General features: G+C 38.1%; 1 protein-coding gene across 2 annotated transcripts in view; it reads left to right on the forward strand.

Annotated features, from left to right (window-relative positions):
• FNDC3A (fibronectin type III domain containing 3A) overlaps positions 1–20,433 on the forward strand; it is a 111,936-nt gene that overhangs the window by 59,361 nt on the left and 32,142 nt on the right. The window contains exons 1-4 of one of the 2 annotated variants that reach the window (XM_068984676.1): positions 1,032–1,096; positions 3,934–4,010; positions 16,504–16,741; positions 19,474–19,743. In XM_068984676.1, coding sequence (XP_068840777.1) covers positions 1,090–1,096; positions 3,934–4,010; positions 16,504–16,741; positions 19,474–19,743 — 592 coding nt within the window. In that variant the 5' untranslated portion in view covers positions 1,032–1,089. Of the gene's footprint in view, positions 1–1,031; positions 1,097–3,933; positions 4,011–16,503; positions 16,742–19,473; positions 19,744–20,433 lie in introns of those variants that run through there. The other variant, XM_068984675.1, reaches the window with a different exon arrangement.

Consider the following 20,433-nt stretch of genomic DNA (forward strand, 5'->3'; position numbering starts at 1 on the left):
TTGAGTACTTTAAGTACTTTAAGCCCCAGTCATGACCTGTCTTTTCAGATTTCATGAGCATGAGTGAGAATACCATCTACCAAGTATCTGTATTAGTGTCCAGGTTAAACCTTTAGAAACAACAAGAAAAAAATCAGATGAAAAGAAAGTAAAACCAGTAATAATAATTTTTAAAAAGGTAGTGTTTATTAACTTGAGATGTTAAATGCCTGTCTGAAATAGAAATCCCAAGCTTAAAGAACAAGTTGATGAAGCCTGTATTCTGTAGATAATTCTTTTGTGTACTGTGGGCTTTCCTTAAGGGTTGCCCACAATACACAAAAGAATTTTAAGGGATGAGTATGGAGAGTGCATCAAGTTACACGAGGACATTTCAGAGTGAGTCTTCTAAATTAGTGTTATATGTGTCCTAAAACTTATAAATGAAAAGCAGCCGGCTGAGGTAATAAAATTTGAATTAGTAGATAGTATGTAGGGCTTTCCAGGTGGCTCTAATGGTAAAGAACCCATCTGCCAATGCAGGTAGACTAATGAGACGCTAGTTCGATCCCTGGGTCGGGAGGATCCCCGCGAGAAGGACGTGGCAACCCACTCCAGTATTCTTGCCTGTAGAATCCCATGGACAGAGGAGCAGAACAGGCTGCAGTCCATAGGGTCGCAGAGTCGGACATGGCTGGAGCGACTTAGCACACAGGCCTATTAGTTATCAGAGGAAAATGAGAACAAAGGGAGTTATTTTACATCAGATATCTATGTTTCCATGAATATTGATGAGCTTTTGAGTTGGTTCATAAAGGAGTCTGAAGATTTTCAAATCCAGGGCAGAATCAGTAGAAATCTTTTAATCATTTACTGTATGCCAAACACTGCCAGCAGGAACGCTTGCTTTTTTTTGCTCCTTCCCTTTCCGCGGGTCGCTGCAGGTCACGTGGTTAGTATCACGTGACTCGGTCAAAGGATCTTTTCCTCGTAGCTTTGCTAAAAAAAAAAAAAAAAGGCAGCAACCGCGGTTCTCCAATTAAAGCTGCTAACGTGTACTACGCTGTTTCCTTGTTGGATTTTCTTGTTCTCTGCTACTGTAAAAACAAAATGAGTGGTAAGATTTACTGGTTTTGAACATTCTGCTTTTATTTTAAAACGTAGCAAGTATTGTATTACTCTAAAGTCATGCCGTGTGTTTTTTCAATAGATGCCAGATCTGTCGCTGTAAAAATTTTACATTGTGGCCATGTAGTTATAAAAAGACTCTGTTTAGAGTTGGGTTGATTTTATATTCCACGGAATATTCCTTTCCAGAGCCTTTACTAGGATTTTCTTTTTACAACTAAAATCTGCAAATTGGCATCAGATTATTTGGAAGCCATTGTGAAAGCTTGCTTGTAAGGAGAATGTGTGGCACGTCAGCAGCCCGTTGCATGTTACGAATTTGAACCCAGACAGATCTCTCGTTTTGTTTTGTTTTTTTTTAATCAGATGTCTGCTAATATCTGCTAATAAAGAAAAAATTTAAAGAGAGCTGACATTTTACTAGATGAAATACCGTCTTTACTGAATCATTGATGGCAATTTTAAAGGAATTTAGGCTTCTCAGATTTCTTAAGGCAATTGGTAAATAGAGCTGTTTACTCTTATGCAAGATTTTAGAAAAGGAAATATGCCCTTAAAAATCTAGGTATATGATTTGTGGTAGATTTTGCTCAAATCGTATATATTATTAAGGAGTTAGTTGGTGGATCTACAGTGGTTCAGATACAGCTACTCTCCTGCCAGATGTGTTTAATGGTACAGTCTGTAACAGATTTAGCTTCTTCACTGAGACAGGAGCTCCCTCATTGCCCTCAATCAAGAGTTTGTAGTTAATCTTTTCGTACCTCCTAAATTTAAAAGTATTGTTGGAACTAAGGAGGTGATGGAACTTCTGCATCATCAAGTATGCGAGGTTTTGGAGTTTTGCTGCTATAGACAGGAATAGCAACAGAAATGGTGCTGTAAATATTGCAGTTCTAAGCAACAAAATAAATACCTGTATTTATTTTGTTTATACAATGGGAGTTTTATAGGTTGTGTTGCATGTTACTTCACACCAGTATTTTAGATATTAAATAATGCTATACATGAAGTGTGTGGTTTTGTTTTGTTTTGTTTTAAAGAAAAAAATCTAACCTTGTATCATTTTCCCTCAGGGTAAGAAAATTCACTTGCTAAAGTGAAAAGATTACTTCATAGGGATATGAGTTAATGATTATTCCTGGACTGCAGCTAGTTATGGGTTTACTGCTGGTTTATTTGAGATTAGGTTTGTTTTGTGCTCTCTTCAGTAATCACACTTAGATATAAAGAATAAAGTAGAATTTTGTACTACTAAATTACAAACACTTAGCAGCTTTCAAAGAATATTATGGTTTGAATTGCAACTACTTAGTATTTATATATTCATATCTTTAGTGAAAGAAGAGCAACCCAAAGCAGTTAAGTAGTTTTACAAGTTTAAATGTAATTGGTAATAATTTATTTTTTACTCTGATGGCTAAAAAACAAAAGCTTGTTCTGATAACTTGAAATAGGGATTAAACTTGACCACGTATGCAAGGAACCAGTCTCTGGCACATACAGTAGAAACACAACAAAGTAATTTTCCTTTATTAAAATTATAGATAATAGTTTTCAGTGAATTCTCTTTCTGGTTCTCAGCAAAACTTCACACATTCTGAATAATCTCTAAGCCAGATCTCAGGATTCAGAAAGCTAGCTTGCTATAGTTTTCTATAAATTAGCTAACAGAAGTAAACCAGCATAACTTTAAAACTGCTGTCATTTCTTGAGTCCAGCATATAGAAGTTGAAAGGTGAGTTATGGATGAAGCCTCTCTTGCCTAGAGTTGTAAAGCACGTCACAAGTATTGTTTAGTAAATTTATAGGTAATGTTGACTTAGATGTAGGAAAACTTTGTTTTTGTTTTCCAAGGATATGAAAATAAAGAAGGCCTTACTTGTCCTTAGAAGCTTCAGAGCATATTTCTTAAAGCTCATTACATCAGTTGCTAAAAAATACATAATATTTTAGTGTTTACTAAATACATAGTAGAAATATATCCTTAGATATGAAACAACTTTTTAAAAAAGTTGTTGGGAAAGGATATCACTATTAAAATGAAAAGAAATGTAGAGTTTAAGACTAGCTGAGTTTTCTTTTTTTTAAAAGGACTTTTCAGTGTAAGAAACAAAGTTTTATTTGGGTAAATACTCATGTATTCCATTTTTCTAACGTTCTCAAGCCCCCAAAGGCATGACTTATGCATTACAGGGTTAAAAGAGATTTTTAACCCTAAGAAAACAAGTTCCAAATTTCTAACTAATCTTCCTCTTACTGCTTCTTTCTCTTGACTTTTTCTTGATTTTTCCTATTGTTTTTTCAAATTTTGCCTTTTGTATTTTTCATTGATTTTATATGCAAAATTTGGTTTGATTTTCCACTGGGTCAGTGTTTCTTAATTTGCACAATTTGCACAGGAATTACCTGGGACATTTGTAAGTACACTGATTCAAGACCCCCATTTACTGTAAGCATACTAAACAAGAATCTCTAGCTCCCTGACCAGGGATTGAACCCGTAGCCCCTGCAGTGGAAGTGCAGAGTCCTAACCACTGGACTGCCAGAGAAGTCCCTATGTGCTTAAAAATCTCCCCAGGTGACTGTTACGATCACCAGGCAGGTTTGAAAAACATAACTGTAGGTAAAGAGCAGTCAGTGCCCTTTACAAGATAAACATTTCTATTTTAGCAGGTGAATCATCTGAATTTCCTTTCATGGTTATACACTATTAGTTTAAGGGTTTAGTTTAAAATGAAGAATTCAAAATGTAATTCAAATTGTTTTCAATTTTTGCTTGTTAAGTAACCCAGGATTAATAGATGATTTCTGTGATCTGTTCAGGTCCTGCTCAGGTTCCAATGATGTCCCCAAATGGTTCTGTGCCTCCAATTTACGTGCCTCCTGGCTATGCCCCACAGGTATGTTTTGTGTTACTTTTGTCTATATATGTGTGTGTTAGTGATCGTAATGTTACTATTTAATGCAAACAAAATTTAGATGCCGAAGCTTATTACCCAGTATAGTATATCTTTGGTAAATCTATTTCAAATTTAGCACAATCAGTGCTATTTGGAAAGGAGGAAAAATTAAGTTAGTAGCACTCATCATTTGGCCTTGTCTTTTGGGTGTTGAATTATAATAAAGAATTAATTTTAGGGTTTTTTTCTCCTGGGATATGTGAATAATATAATTAATATCATAAGGTTTAAAGGCACCCATGCTAACATTTTGAAATTAACCATTTACTTAAAAGTAATCCAAGCCAGTGCGTCCAACTTCTTTTTTACACTCATTCACAGGTGTCCATGATCATTGGATGGCACATTGTGGTCTATACAAGAGAATTTAGACCTGCAGACCTGCAACCCTAAGGGCTAAGGGGACCAGTATTACCACACACCTGTAGCTCTTTCTTACATACAAGTTGAAAAGCTCTGACTTAAAGAAAAAAGGATAGCTTACTTATTTGCACAGGCAAACTTAGTAAAACTATGAAATCTATAGGTGTCAATATCTGCTACTGAGATTCTACGTAGTCAGCACTCATTGCTTCAAAAGCTGTTTGGAAATAGCCAGTTTCTCATCCTAGCACTGAATTTGTACTTGAAAAATTTTTTAAGATGTGTTTATTTGTTTAAATTATGGCTGTGCTGGGTCTTCATTGCTACAGGCAGGCTTTCTCTAGTTGCAGTGAGTGGGGGCTGCTGTTCGTTGCCATGTGTGGGCTTCTCCTTGCAGTGGCTTCTCCTGTTGCCACTCCTGGGCTCCAGGGACACAGGCTTCAGTAGTTGCAGCACAGAGGCTGCACGTGTTGTCCTGCAGCATGTGGGATCTTCCCAGACCAGGGATTGAACCCATGTTGCCTGCATTATAATAAGGCAGATTCTTAATATAATATAATATATTAATATGTTGAATATATATTTAATTATAATTAATGTATATTTGATTATATTAAATATATAATAATTATATTAAGATATAATATATCTTTATATAATAAGACAGATTCTTAACCACTGAGCCACCAGTGAAGCCCCTATACTTGGACTTTTCTTCAGAGCCTCTCTTATATCCTCCCTGATTATGCCAAAATACTGGTGGGCTATTGTGGTAGATTCACTGGCCACTATCTGAAGCCTACCCCACTATATGAATGACAGCAAAAGAGGACCATGATGCTGGGGAGAATGGAAATAGTATGAGAATTAGAGTCCAAAAGCTGGATCCATATCATGTTTAAAACCCTTGCTGGCTGCATGGCCTTGGACAAATCAACTTCCTTGAGCCTCAGTGTCCTCACTGTACGATAAGATGATAACATATATGAGATAACATACTTGAAAGTGGAGAAAGAAATGGCAGCTCACTCCATTTCTTGCCTGGAAAATCCCATGGACAGAGGAGCCTGGCAATCTACAGGCCATGGGTTTGCAGAGTCAGGCACAACTGAGTGACTAATACTTTAACTTTCTTTCATATTTGAAAGTACTTTGTAAGCTTTCCAGAAGAATAATCTGGTCATTATTTCTGCTTTTGTTTAGCCCACTGACTCCTTAGCCTGCCTGCCTTTTTTACCATACTAAAACTACTCTCTGGTATACACCAAACCAAAGCCCTTTTTCCAGCATAATCCTCTTTGACCTCTAAATATTTGTTAAAAACATAACCATGTATGGATGTGAAAGTTGGACCATAAAGAAGGCCGAGCACTCAAGAATTGATGCTTTTGAACTGTGTTGTTGGAGAAGACTCTTGAGAGTCCCTTGGACAGCAAGGATATCCAACCAGTCAATCCTAAAGGAGATCAATCCTGAATATTCATTGGAAGGACTGATGCTGAAGCAGAAACTCCAATACTTTGGCCACCTGATGTGAAGAACTGACTCATTAGAAAAGACCCTGATGCTGGGAAAGATTGAAGGCAGGAGAATGGGGTGATGACAGAGGACAAGATGGTTGGATGGCATCACTGACTCAATGGACATGAGTTTGAGCAAGCTTCAAGAGATGGTGAAGGACAGGGAGGCCTGGTGTGTTGCAGTCCATGGGGTTGCAAAGAGTCTGACACAGCTGAGCGGCTGAACAGCAACAGTCCTCTTTGACCTCTGAACATTTGACCCTTCCCTGGTGGCTCAGTGGTAAAAGAGTACGCCTGCCAATGCAGGAGCCTCGGGTTTGATCCCTGGGTCAGGAAGATCCCCTGGAGAAGGAAATGGCAACCCACTCCAGTATTCTTGCCTGGGAAATCCCATGGACAGAGGAGCCTGGCAGGCTACAGTCCGTAGGGTCACAGAGAATCATACACTACTTAGCAACTAAACAACATTGATATGATTTACCCCAGATTACCCCAGATTTTCCTGAAGTAATGCTATCCTGGTTCTTCCTACTTCTGTGTGTGCTCCTTTTCAGACCTTTCTCCATCTCCATAAAGAGGATTACCTCGTCTTTTCTCTCTAGCATAGCTCACTTTAACAAACATGTTGAATGGCATCATGTGCCAAGCTCTGTATTGGGTGCTAGTGACATAAAGGTATTTAAGACAGATTATTCAAAGGCAATTGTAGGTATTCTGCTGTTCTCTCAGCTAACAGTACCTTTCATTTTTATGGCAAATTTCTACTCTTCTCAACTCACTCAATTATAACCTTCTAGAATTAACTTTCCTTGAACCTTTTCACTTGCCTGTCCATTTGGGTTCTCATAGCACATTATGTGTCCCTCTTTTAACAAATTTTTCACATTGTTTAGTTAATAAATTCTTTCCTGAGAAGAGAAGATTATGAATTCATACAGTTCCTATATTTAACAGTAGTCAAAAGATATGTATTGAGTGCTCTTACATGTTAGGGACTCTCTCAGTGCTTGAATAAAAAGAGGCAAGGACCTCTGTACTTCTGTAGTCTACATTCTTGTGGGCCAAAGGGAACATAAGCATAATAAATGGATAAATTATATATAATGTATTCGGTGGTAAAATGGGGGGAAAAGAAAGAAAACAGAGCTAGTTACATTTTAAGATAGGGTAGTCAGACTAGGCATCATTGGAAAGGTGCCTTTGAACCAAGTCTTGAAGGACAGTTGGGAGTTAGCCATGCATTTATTCAGGGAAAGAGGATTCTGGGAACAGAAACAGCTGGTGCAAAAGGCCTAAGATGAGAGCATGCTTGGGAACAAGGGGGCCGTTGCAGCTGGACTGAGTCCTTAAGGCAGAATAATAGTAAAGAGTGAGGTCAGAGAGATAATAAGACTAGATCATACAGAATTCTCATTCATCTTTATTTCCTCAGTGCTGAGTACAGTGCCTGTCATGTATTAAGGGCTCAATAAATACTAGTAAATCAATCAAATGATCATCCAAGTTGAGATTCTGTATCTTTTTTAAAATTTATTTTGCCATGCCACATAACATATGGAATCTTAGTTCTCCAACCAGGGGTTAAACCTACACCCCCTGCATTGGAAGCACAGTGTTAACCACTGGACCACCAGGGAAGTCCGAAGTGCTGTATTTTTAGGGCAAGAGCCACTAAAATAATCTTCCTATATAACTTCTTTAATTTTTTCAGTTCTGTGCGCATTAGTTGGCTTGGCCACTCAGTGAAGTCTAGATTTCTTGACACATAAGGCCTTAACATAGTTCTGTTCTGGTTTGTCTCTGTAGCCTTCTCTTGATAAATGTCATCACCTATCTATTTTTTTCAGCCAAACAGGACTACTCACATGCTCACTTGATGTTCTTCTTTCTCCATGGTTTTCTTAATGCTGTTATCCAGGGAATGTTATTCATTCCCTCATTTCTGCGTTTTGAAATTCTACCTATCTTTGAGAACCTAGATCAAGTTATTTGTACCATTCTTTAGTTACATATGCATACCTGATACTATAATTATGTGTCTATATATTCTCCTTAAATGGGATTTTAAATTCCTTGAGTGTATGGAGGTACCTTTTTTTATTTTTGTTCTGTAGTAACTCAAATATAGTGTGTATTTCATAAATATTTGTCAAATAAGAGAATAAACTTTAACAGTAATCATTGTCTCTAGGAAATGTAATCATTTTAAATCACACAATGGTAATCCAAAGACAAAAATCTATTCTCATCATTATTGAAATGATTTAAGTACCTAGTGTGTAAGAATGAATTCTAACATTTTGACATCACCATTGACATCACCCTATTGCCTGACATACACAATTTCTCATGTTAGAAAATACTTACCAAAAGCCAAGTTCTCAGCACAGCTAAGAGCTTGATAATTATCCAAAATTTAACACATAAGCAAACATAATTATATTAGCAAAGATAGAAGCTGGGAGTTGAACCAAACATTAAGACACATAGATGGCTGTTATAAGTTGCATGTTGTATTTGGCTCAGTGGGAGCTAAAGGAGCACACACACTAAATCCAGGAATAGCTGTCATCTGCAGTCTCTTTTTAGACTTCTGTACACTGTTCTCCCCTTAGGGCAGCAGTTTAATCAGCTCCACCCCTGCCTTCTGTGTATCTGTTGTTGAAGGCCAGTGATCGAAGGAAGGTCAAGTAATGTTTTTGCTTTACCATCATGTAATTCAGTACATAACACTAACAGGATTCAGCAAATGTAAATATCCTAAAACATTTGGTCAGACAAGCAAGGACTGCAAAAACTAAAATCCAGTATGGCAGAAACTAACACAATGTTGTAAGACAGTTATCCACCAATTAAAAATAAATAAATTTAATTTAAAAAAATTAAAATCCAATGTTGGGACTCTCTAGCTCTACCACTGAGGAAGCAATCATGCTGCAAATCAAAGAGCATATTGAGGCGGAAAAATTAAAGATTCAAAAGATAAATAATCTTAGATGAAGATCGAGATTTAACAAAGAACTTAAGTAGAAATAAAGAAATCATGATTTACCCAGGATAAATCAATCTTTAAATTTTTTATGTTTGTACAAATGCCATTAAGTTTAGAAGCACTTCAGAAGTGCACTTATCAATAATTCACATATATTTTAACTTGATTTTTGAGAATAACAGACAGGGTATTACATGTTAGGTAATTTGGGGATTCGTTGGTTCTGTTTTTCTCATTTGCCATTTGCAAAGCCCAAAGTTGCTGTTAAAATTGCCAATTTTGTTATACTTTCTTTGCTGCTTTATCCAAGAGTTCTATAATATTGTTAATTTATATTTGTACCTTATTTCTCTGATACTTCAGCATTCTACTTAGCAGTAATGAGAATAGTCAGTCTTAATTTTTTAGTTGCATACTAAGCTTTTGTTGCTGGATCAGAAAAATGGATCATCATTTTCTAAAATTTTTTATTAATCATCAGGTGCTTGCAATATGATTGGGAAACCTAAAGTTCATTAAAATTTTATGCATAAAGTAGTCCTGGGTGTTCATTGGAAGGACTGATGTTGAAGCTGAAACTCCAGTCCTTTGACCACCTGATATGAAGAGCTGACTCATTGGAAAAGACCCTGATGCTGGGAAAGATTGAGGGCAGGAAGAGAAGGGGACAACAGAGAATGAGATGGCTGGATGGCATCACCGACTTGATGGACATGGGTTTGGGTGGACTCCGGGAGTTGGTGATGGACAGGGAGGCCTGGCGTGCTGCGATTCATGGGATCGCAAAGAGTCAGACACGACTGAGTGACTGAACTGAACTGAAAATGTTCATTGTTCACCAGAAGCCTAAATGTCAAGGAATATTAATTTTACTAGCAAGCCAATGAGAAATATATTTAGTGATAAAGAACAAATATAGTTGTTCATTTTCTGATCATTATTATTTGGAAAACATGTAAAAGGGTAGGGAAAAAATTCCATTGAGTGTTATAACCCAGAGATACTCTCTGTAAACATTTAGTATGTTTCCCCTTAGCCTTTTCTCTAATTACAGACATAATTTTAGACATGACCTTAAGGAACTTGATTATTACAGTTTAACAAATAAGAAAGGGAAATGTATGAGCAGTTTGACATACTGCATAGACAGAAAGATGTGCCAGCTGAACTCAGACACCAAAGGGAGAAACAGTACAGTAAACAAAAGCAGTGAAAACAAATGGCACAGAAAGCATATGGTGACAGGTGTAGAAGGAACTTAGTTTCCTGGCAAATAATAACAACTTGTGGTCCCTAAGGGTGTTGCAGCTCAGAATCACACTTGATATTTTAGTGATGAAGTTAATGAATTATCAAGAAAATAGTGTAGATTTAACCTGAATGGGACTCCTAAAAGGTAATACCAAAAGGTCCCCCCTTCTGCCTTTCTGTAATGGCTCCTTGTTTTTTATGGAATGTGGGTTGTTATGGTGATGAGAGGGTACCTAACAGGGAGGGGATTGTAGATCTCATAATGTGGGGAAAGGGCCTGTGTCAGCTTCATGAAGTTTCAGATTACTCCTTTGAGCTGGACTTGGTATTTCACTGTGGCTTTATGTCAGCACACAGCAGTGAGGTTAGTAAATCTTTCAAAGAGTGTACAGACAAATCTGATCTCAGTCTTTGTCTCTCCTAGAAGGAACAACCAAAACAGATGGACAGCAGTATAAGAGACTGAAAGGTTTAAATGAGGCGGAAGAGACACAGTAAGAGCTGGACAGAAAGGTTGTAATCGCTTGTGTTGCTGTGTGCTTGATTAGACGTTGAGTGAATCTGTTAGATGAATGGCCAGAAATATCTGTAATACTGTTCAGTAGCTTAAATTTGGAGTAGTTCAGAATGATGCAGTAGAAGTAGGTTGCTAGAAGTAGCGGGGAAGCAAAGGTGGTAGGTATTGAAGAAGTCACAAAACCCTAGTAGTTAGCTGTTGTTAAGAGGGGTGGGACATTTGAGTAGAACTAATAGCATTTTTTTCTGGTCATATCAGTCATCAAACAAATATTTTTTGAGCATCTGTCATACACTACATGTACCGTACCAGTTATTGGGGAGAAAATAGAATACAGAACAGATCTGTCATGGAATGTCCATTCTGGAGCACAATATAAAATATCAGATAGCAAACACAACCTCCTTTCTCTGCAGCCCCTCTCAATTACGTCTGTGTTCAGTGAAGGAAACAAAACAGGACTTTTGTCTAATTAGATAGTATATGGTGTATGTGGTTAGGTGGTCAGACTGTGTTGATATTTCCATTTATCTCATTGTCTTTAATTTTTTTAACATAGACTAATTTGGATTATATTTTACCTTTTTTTCCTTCTCAGAACTTGTTTATCCTAATCTCTGCCATCACTGTACCCTGTTGGTGTAAAATTCAGTGTCTTGGCTATTTCTTGGCAGCTAGAGACTAGGCGGATAGTTTTGAGGTCTCTGGCCTTACTCTGAAGTTACTGGCTGCTCAGATGATTTCTTGAAGTGGTGGAGTTCTCCACACCCTCTTGATCCTGATCTGGCTTTTGTTTTTTTAATCTCTGTATCTTAGTTTTATTTTGTTTTCTTTTAATTGTAAAATACACATTAAAAATATACCATAACAGTTTCAAAGGTACAGTTCAGTGGTATTAAGTATGTTCACACTGTTGTGCTACCATCCATCCCCAGAACTCTTCTTGCAAAACTGAACTCTGTACCTTATCAACCTTAAAAATAAAATACATAGTTAACAGCAAAATGATGTTATTCAGGAATAGCAGAGAAATTGCAGTGCAGGACATGCAAACTATGGCAAACCATAGGCAAGTTCCCAAAACAAAGAAGAGGACCATTCTTAAAGAAAAGAGGGGAGTTGGGAAGGGGTGGTTTTTGAGCAAAGTCCATTGGAGGAAAGAGAGTTGAGGGTTATGGCTGCTTCTGATTAGGCTAGTTGTGGTAGCTTCTCATTGGCCATACTAAGCAAGGAGAAAAATTTTCCTTCCTCCAGCTGGGGTATAAAAGTAAGCTTCCTTCCGGTTGGGAAATGCAAGGTATGTGATTCCTGCTAGAGTCTGCAAAGGACAGCAAACAGTAGTGCATGAGAGTTCCCCCTCTTCAGGGCTTCCAGACTATTTTAAATCAGGTTTCTTGTTGAAATCTCATTTCACAACCTTTTAAAACAATTAACTCCCCAGTCTCCCTTCCCTCGGCTTATCTGTATATTTGAAATGTTCTTATTCAGCAGAAAAGTGGTTTTAATTTCATAAGCAATTTAGCCATTTCTTTTTTAACTGATGAGATCTCACTTGTGTTTGTGAAATTTAAAAAGGCACTAGGAGGCAGTTATTTGTGGGTTCTGTGCTGACAAAGTGAATAAGAACATGGAATTGAAGCCAGCTTACCTGAGTTCAGTTACTAGTTCCTCCACTTACTGCCTGTGTGACGTTGCAAGTTCTTTAACATCTCTATGCGTCAGTTTCCCTGTCTAAAAAAAAATGGAAATAATAATGCTACCTATTTTAGCATTGTTTTGAGGATTAAATAGTTAACACATGTCCCTTGAGAAACTTAGAGATGAATTATAGAGTAAGACATGTTGGAAAATTAACAAATACTGCAGTGTTAGGGATACCAAACAGATGCTAGAGAGTAGATGCAATAGAATTGATAGGAAGGAGAGAACACTGAGATTCTGGTATCTAGGGAAGGGTTCACAGAGAGCAATCAAGGAAGCTACAGACTCCTAACCCCGCATCTCTATCGGCATCTGAAGTTACATTCTTTACCTTCTCATCTCATCAATCCGTACTTTTCTTTCATCTAGATCAGACAGACTTTTCTGCTCCTATCTAAATCCTGCGCCCCAGCTGGAGTCCTGTCTTCTCCTTTTGCCTGCTCAAGGACATTACTCTAGCGCTCTCTCTCTTGCCCCTACATCATCAGTTTCTTACTCTCTGATGGATCATGCTCATTAGTATATCAGCTTGTTGTAATGCTCCCACTAAAAACAGCAACAGATTTTTTAAGCTGCTTGACTTTTTTACTGTCAGTTACCACCCTACATATTCCCTTCTACAGGAAAACTTTTCAAAATTGTGAGGAAATTTGGCTCTGTAATTCTCCTCCCCACTTTCTCTCTTCAGTCCATTCCACTCAGGCTTTGCCCCTATGATTATGCTAAAACTGCTCTCATCAAGGTTCCTATGACTTCCAAATTGCTGAATCCAATGGTCAGTCCTTAAGTCTTCATCTTATTGAACCTATCAGCGACACTTAACAAATCAGTCCATTCTCCCTGATATACTTAACCAAACTCCACACTCTCAAGTTTTCTAACCTACAGCTTTCCCTCTCACTGTTGGTGAAATACCATCATTCCAAAACTTTCTCACACTTCTCCAGTGGAATTATCAGCTAAGCTTGTTGTTTTGCGTTTAAAGACACGCAGACTGTGGGCAGCTTCTCACTCTCTGCACTGCTGCACTGTGGCCCACGCCACCACCATCTCTTGCCTAGATTTCTACAATGACTTCCTGAATGACCTCCCCATTTTTGGCTTTGCCCTACAGTCTGTCCTCAACTCAGCAGCCAGAGTAACCCTAGTAAATGTAAGGGTATATCAGGATTTCTCAATCTTGGCACCATAAACAGTGTAAGCCAGTAATTCTTATGGGGGGGCTGTCCTCTGTATGTAGGGCATTTAGCAGCATCCCTGACCTCTACTCACTAAATAGTTAGTGCCTCCAACTCCAGGGGTGACAATGAAAAATGACTCCAAGCATGCTCAGTCGCTTCATTCATGCCCGACTCTCTGCGACCCCATGGACTGTAGCCCACCAGGCTCCTCTGTCCATGGGGGTTCTCCAGGCAAGAATACTGGAGTGGGTTGCCATGCCCTTTTCCAGGGGATCCTCCCGACCCAGGGATTGAACCTGCATCTCTTACGTCTCTTGCATTGGCAGGCAGCTTCTTTGCCACTAGCGCCACCTGGGAAGCCCTAAAAATGACTCCAGATACAGCCAAATGTCCTTTACAGCAAGGGTCCCCAACCTCCAGGATCTAATGCCTGATGATCTGAGGTGGAGCTAATGTAATAATAATAGAAATAAAGTGCACAATAAATGTCATACACTTGAATCATTCCAAAACCATCCTTACTCTAAGTCCATGGAAAAACTGTCTTCCATAAAACCAGCCCTCCTAAAAGTTGGAGACTGTTGCTCTAGGGAGTAAAATCACCCCTCGGTGAGAACCACTTGTTTCTGTGATGGTCCTCCATCTCACTGAGTACATATAGTCCCTAATAGCCTATACAGTACAACCTGCCTGACTTGGCCATCATCTCTACCATTTTGTATCTGTTGATCTCATCCGCTTCTGTCTTTTCTCCTCCTTTACGCTGATCCGGTCACACTGGCTTCCTCCTAGCCACTCCTACTTTAAAGGCTTTGTTCTGACTGTTCCCTCTTCCCAGAACAGTCTTTCAGATTTTTACGTGGCTAATTCCTTCAATTCCTTCACATCTCTGCTCAAATTTTACTTTGCCAATGAGGCCTATCCTGATCATTCTTTTATACTACAACTGTTCCCCTCTCACGGTCCTTCTGACCCCCCTCACCTGGTGTGTTGTTTTTGTCCATGGTGTTTATCACCATGCAGCATGCTAGATAACTTACTTTTGCTGCCATGTTTGTCTGCCCCTGTTAGTGTGTGCCCACACAAACGTGTCACTGGTTTTTTCTCTCCTAAATTACCACTATCTTTTTGTTCAAAAACAAATTTTGTTTTAATGAACGAAGGTGGTTAGTGCTAGATTTGGAAGGATGGATGGGACTTTCATAGATATAGACTGGGGGAAAGTAAAATGAAGAGGGAAGATGGCACAAGCCAAAGTACAAGATAAAGAAATATGCAGGTAAGTGTGAAGATAGGTGTTTTAGTATACCAGCCTGGCTGGAATGAAGGGTTCAGAGTTTGGTGTGGAAGAAAGATAACAGCTATAATGAGAGGTTGGAACCAGATGGAATGCTAGGTTGAAAAGTATGTACCATGCAATCCTATCAGCAGTGGGAGTCATTTAAGATTTATGAGTCAGACGTTGATAAAGGTGAAAGTGGTATGTTAATGGCAGACACTGTGGTTTGGCTCACTCAGAATCCATTTCAGACTTCCTCTCAGGTCCCATCCTGTAGGTTCTCAGGTCCCATCCTGTAGGTTAGAGGCCGGAAAATGGTAAACAGATTCCGAATTATCTTCAGCTATGGTTCCAGATAGGACGTTGTTTCCACCAGTCATAGGCAGTTGTCCAGGTTTGAATCCAGAACTGGATTAAATAGGGAGACGTGGGATATGCAGTCTCCACTGTGCTGAAACAAACGTACTCTTCACTGAGTGTATCAAGACAGAGATTCATTTGCTCTTCTGGTTCCGTGTTTTCTCACAAGTCATCTCACACTTCATCAGGGAAAGTTTAATAATCTATTTAATAGCAACTATATTCTTTCTAAAGCAGTAATTTATTTGTAACTTAGGCTTATCTGTATCCAAGTACTGTGTTTTTTAACATCCTTACCAAGCACATATGTTTATGAACAAAATTTGCTATTTGTTTAGGCATAGTAAAACTTATTCTTCCATAATAAAATGTGAAAATATTCAGTTCAGTTCAGTTCAGTCGCTCAGTCGTGTCCGACTCTTTGCAACCCCATGAATCGTAGCACGCCAGGCCTCCCATTTGCCTTTAAGATACTGCTTTACATTTTAATCATTTTCTGTTATTAAAGTCTAAAAGATAACAAACTCTTCTCGTAGAAGGATTTCTAATTTTGAGGTAAAATCTTGTATCTTTTTAGTCCTTCCTGTATGTTCTTCTTGTTCCAGTGAGGTTCAAAAGGAAATCTGTCATTTTTAAAAATATTTTTCCACAGAGTGACCCCTATGTGGAAATGTGTAATTTCTAAGACTTAGAGCCACAGATATTTTCCTTAACTGGGAGTGTTTTTGCCTACCTTGACATGATCTTCAGCTATTAAAATGGTTCTGGTCATGGTCCTAAGAGTTTTATGCCTAAATTCAATATACGGTTGATCTGGGGAGTTTGGATCCAGTTTTTTTTCCCCATTGCTGTTTCACAGTTTCTGTTCTTTCCACATCTTATTTCTTCCCTACCCCACAAAAAGAAATTCCTGACCCTGATATATTGAAACCAGAAGGTCCCTTGAGACACTTGGTCCCATTGCTACATTTTAACTGTATCACTAAATGCATGTCACGCCTAAGATAAATACTGAATATCCTAACTCACTGTGTATCTTACTGTTAGCCAATCTTGTGTTTTAAGATTTACATTCAATTGTGTAACAAAACTACTTCATGTTGTTCAGTGCTAATTCATATGTATATAATGTATTTAATAAAATCTTTTCATGTTCTGTAAAATTTCTTAATTAACTTCTAATTGGTGTAATAATTCTTACTTTCACATATCTGGAAAAACCTGTAACGTCCTATGGAAGAAACGTTTGATCTGTTGTTCATTTTATAGGTTATTGAAGACAATGGTGTTCGACGAGTTGTTGTGGTTCCTCAGGCACCAGAGTTTCATCCTGGTGGTCACACAGTCATCCACCGCTCTCCACACCCTCCTCTGCCTGGTTTCATTCCTGTCCCAACCATGATGCCCCCACCACCACGCCACATGTACTCACCGGTAACCGGAGCCGGAGACATGGCAACGCAGTATATGCCGCAGTATCAGTCTTCACAAGTATATGGAGATGTAGGTAAGACATCTAGAAAGCATTCTTGTTTTTTGGAGTTGGCTGGTCTTTGCTTGGATATAATAGGTACTATTATCACTTTATATAAAAGAAGCCAAAAAATGGTAACTATCACTATAATTTTCTAATCACTCAAACACTGTGTTAAGGGAATTCTAGTCAGTACTCTGTAATGACCTATATGGGAAAAGAATCTAAAAAAGAGTGGATATATGTATATGTGTAACCCATTCACTTTGCTATACAGCAGAAACTAACACAACATTGTAAATCAACTATGCTCCAGTAAAAATTAACTTTAAAAAATATGTTAAATGTTTCATCTTCATGCCCACCCTTCAAGGCAGGTGAGTAAACAGAAAATCAGAAAGGGAAAGTAACTTACATTGTGCAGCAACATTCCATTGGGGACACATTCAAACCAGGGGTCTACTTGTCTGTCCTGCTGCTCTCTGAGGAAACTTTTTAGTTAGGAATGATCATGCTACTGTTAAATTCTGAAGCCTCTGATGCCACTAACTAACATTGCTAGGTTCTATAAGATACTGGGGGAAAAAAAAACAAAACATAATCTCTGCCCTCAGGGAGTTAATAAATTGTTGGGAAGAATAGACAGCTACATATACACAAAATAATCATCTTACTCTTTCCTGTGGCTTTAAATACCATCCATAGACTGACAGTTTTTTAAAAATTTGTATCTTCAGTCAAAAACCTCTCCTCTGAGCCCCAGGCTTTTATTTCTGTCTGTGGGTTTGTTTTTTTTTTTTTCTTTTTGGACTGTGCTGCATTCCCAATCCAGGGATTAAATCCAGGCCGTGGTATTAAAAGCCTGGACTCTGGAATCCTAACCACTAGGCGACCAGGTTACTCCCTAACTGCCTTCTTGATACAACTCCACTAAAGTGTCTCATATATCTCAGTTATAGTATTTTAAAACATAATTATGGAACTCGATTTTCTGTGTCATCTCCATCTCCATGGACGGTACCACTGTCTACTCAGTTTGCACAAGTGAAAACCAGATGACCAAATTTGATTCCTCCTCTTTCAACCCCCACATCAGTGGGTGTCTTACTTTCAGAAGATTCCCAGATATGACTGCTTTTCTCCACTGCTACTCAGACTTAGTCCACCATCACCTCTGGCCAGGACACCTGCAGCAACAGCCTTCCAGTGGCTTTTCTGCTGTCATTCCTGCCCACAGCCACCCACACTCAGCCAGAGTAATCATTTTAAAATGTAAATCAGACCATTCTTCTAGTTAATAGAGTTCAGTGACTTTCCCCTGCATTTAGAATAAAATCCTAAACCCTTCCCCTTGACCAGAATTTCTCAACCTCAGCACTTTTGATCTTTGAAGAAGGATGAGTCTTTACTGTGGAGGACAGAACTGGCTTTGTAGGATGTTTAGAAGAATCCCTGCCCTTTACCCACTAGATGCCAGTAGCACACAACTCCACCCCTCACCCTCATCCAACCCAGCTATGACAACTAGAAGTATCTCCAGACACTGCCAAATGACTCCTGGGGCCACAGTTGGGCCTGGTTGCCAACCACTGCCTTGGACAAGATCCTGCTCTGTGGCCTCAGTCTGCCTTGTCTGTCTTGTTCCCATGTACGCACCCCACCTCCGGTTTTTCAGAACCAAGCTCTTTCTTGCCTCAATGCCTCTATACATGGTGTTCTCTCTCCCAGAAGTGTTCTCTCTCCCCCCTTTACATGTAAGCTGCTGCTGCTTTGGGGTTTTTTTCTTTTTTTTTTTTTTTTTTTTTTGCTTTAGATTTTAGCTTTCAGAGATCTTCCCATAACCTTTCCTTGTCAGTCTCTGAAACCTGTTTCTTTCACAGAACTGAACACAACTTGATTATTTTTGTTTATTTAGAAGTCTTTTTCCCTTATATAACTGTAAAGCCCTGAAGAACTGAATCTGTTTTTTTCATCACTGTTTTCCTTGCACTTAATCAGTACTTGTCATTCAAGCTTAGTAAATTTGTAGAAGAAATAACTCTAAATACAAATTTTAAATTATGCAACACAGCCTGTAAGTCGTAGATATATTACATGTCATATATTACATTTTTTTCAAACTTATTTCTATTGCCCAAGTAATGCGTATTAATTCGGTAGATCTGAGTGTGGTTTGGTTTTCTGCATTTCTAACAAATTCCCAGGTAAGTCTCGTGCAGTAGCCCAATGAACATACTTTTGATAGCAAGAGTTTATACTACAAATCAGTCTCTCTCATTTTTTTTACTCCTAATTATGACCTAGTTTTCTTAAATGTGAGAAAATTATAAGAAAAATCTTAACTATTACAGTTTACTACTGTTTTACATTGTTAAAAGCCATTGTTATTCAGAGAAGATGTTTGAAGTTGAAAGAGGTGCTAAAATTAATGTAGAATGAAAGAACTCTACACAGCTCAGTTCAGGTCTTATTCCCCTCCTGTGACAGTCATAGCTTAGGACCAAGCTGTTTCTGTGGAGATTAATACTGAGAAAAGAGGAAGGAAAAAAATATCCGAAAGATTATAATTATAATCCAGTCATAAAGCTTGGTTCTCTTCAGTTAGTGGAGACACAGAAATAGCTTTGTGTTGTGCAAGATTTTTCTTTGAATTATAAGTTTTATATGATATAATGATAGATTTATTTCCTACTCTTTTCTCATGCCATAAATGTGTTTGGAGAAAGCGACCTTTTCTAAATGATTTTTACTTTATTTCTTCTTAGATGCTCACTCTTCACATGGAAGGTCCAACTTTAGAGATGAAAGATCTAGTAAAACATACGAACGTTTGCAGAAGAAATTAAAGGATCGCCAAGGAACCCAGAAAGATAAGATGAGCAGTCCACCATCATCACCCCAGAAATGCCCTTCTCCTATAAGTGAACATAATGGGCTTACAAAAGGGCAGAATGCTAGTGGTACAAACACAGGATCAGTGAAGAACAAGTCAGGAAAGGGGAAAGGCGGTGCACAAATTGATACAGAAATAGAAGGTAACTATTTAAAATATATTCTAATTGTCTTTTTATCATCTTTTAACCTACTAAAAGTATATAGTCTGACCTTTCAGTCATTTCATCATGCTTCACATAAACTGTAGGTTAATAGCATAACACGGTCTAAATGTGAGGGGTAAGTTTTAGAACCTGAATTGTTACTAGGGTATTTCTTTTTACATTTTGGGAAAGCTCAATTAATACACCTATATCATAAATTTTACTAACCTTGAGAAATTTCTGTTTGATAGGAAAACTCAAAGTTCATCCAGATTCCGTTCTTCTTCCTGAACCTAAATAAGGCTAAACTGGTTTTTAATCAAAACTCTTATTCTTCCCAGCTTCTTCTTATACAAGTCCCTGATAGCAACCAGTTATGTAGTTCACCAATCCATTTATATACTCTATAAATGTTATAGCTAGGACAGAGTCATTTCCATTTCTTTGTTCAAAAGTTCTTTTCTGTTTCCCTCAGATCCTTCATCTAACCTGTGACTTCCACCATAGGAAATCTGAGAAATACTTCCTTTCCTTTAAAATTTCTATTTCCCATCAATTTAGTGCTTTCACAGCCTCTTGGCTTGTAATATAAACATTTATTAAAATGTTCTTCCATATTTTTGAGACCTTCTGATCATTCTTTTCAGCACTGATGTTTCAGAGGAGTTAAGCTAAAGTTTCAAATAC

This window comes from Capricornis sumatraensis, chromosome 12 (assembly GCF_032405125.1).
Source record: "Capricornis sumatraensis isolate serow.1 chromosome 12, serow.2, whole genome shotgun sequence".
NCBI lineage: Eukaryota > Metazoa > Chordata > Mammalia > Artiodactyla > Bovidae > Capricornis > Capricornis sumatraensis.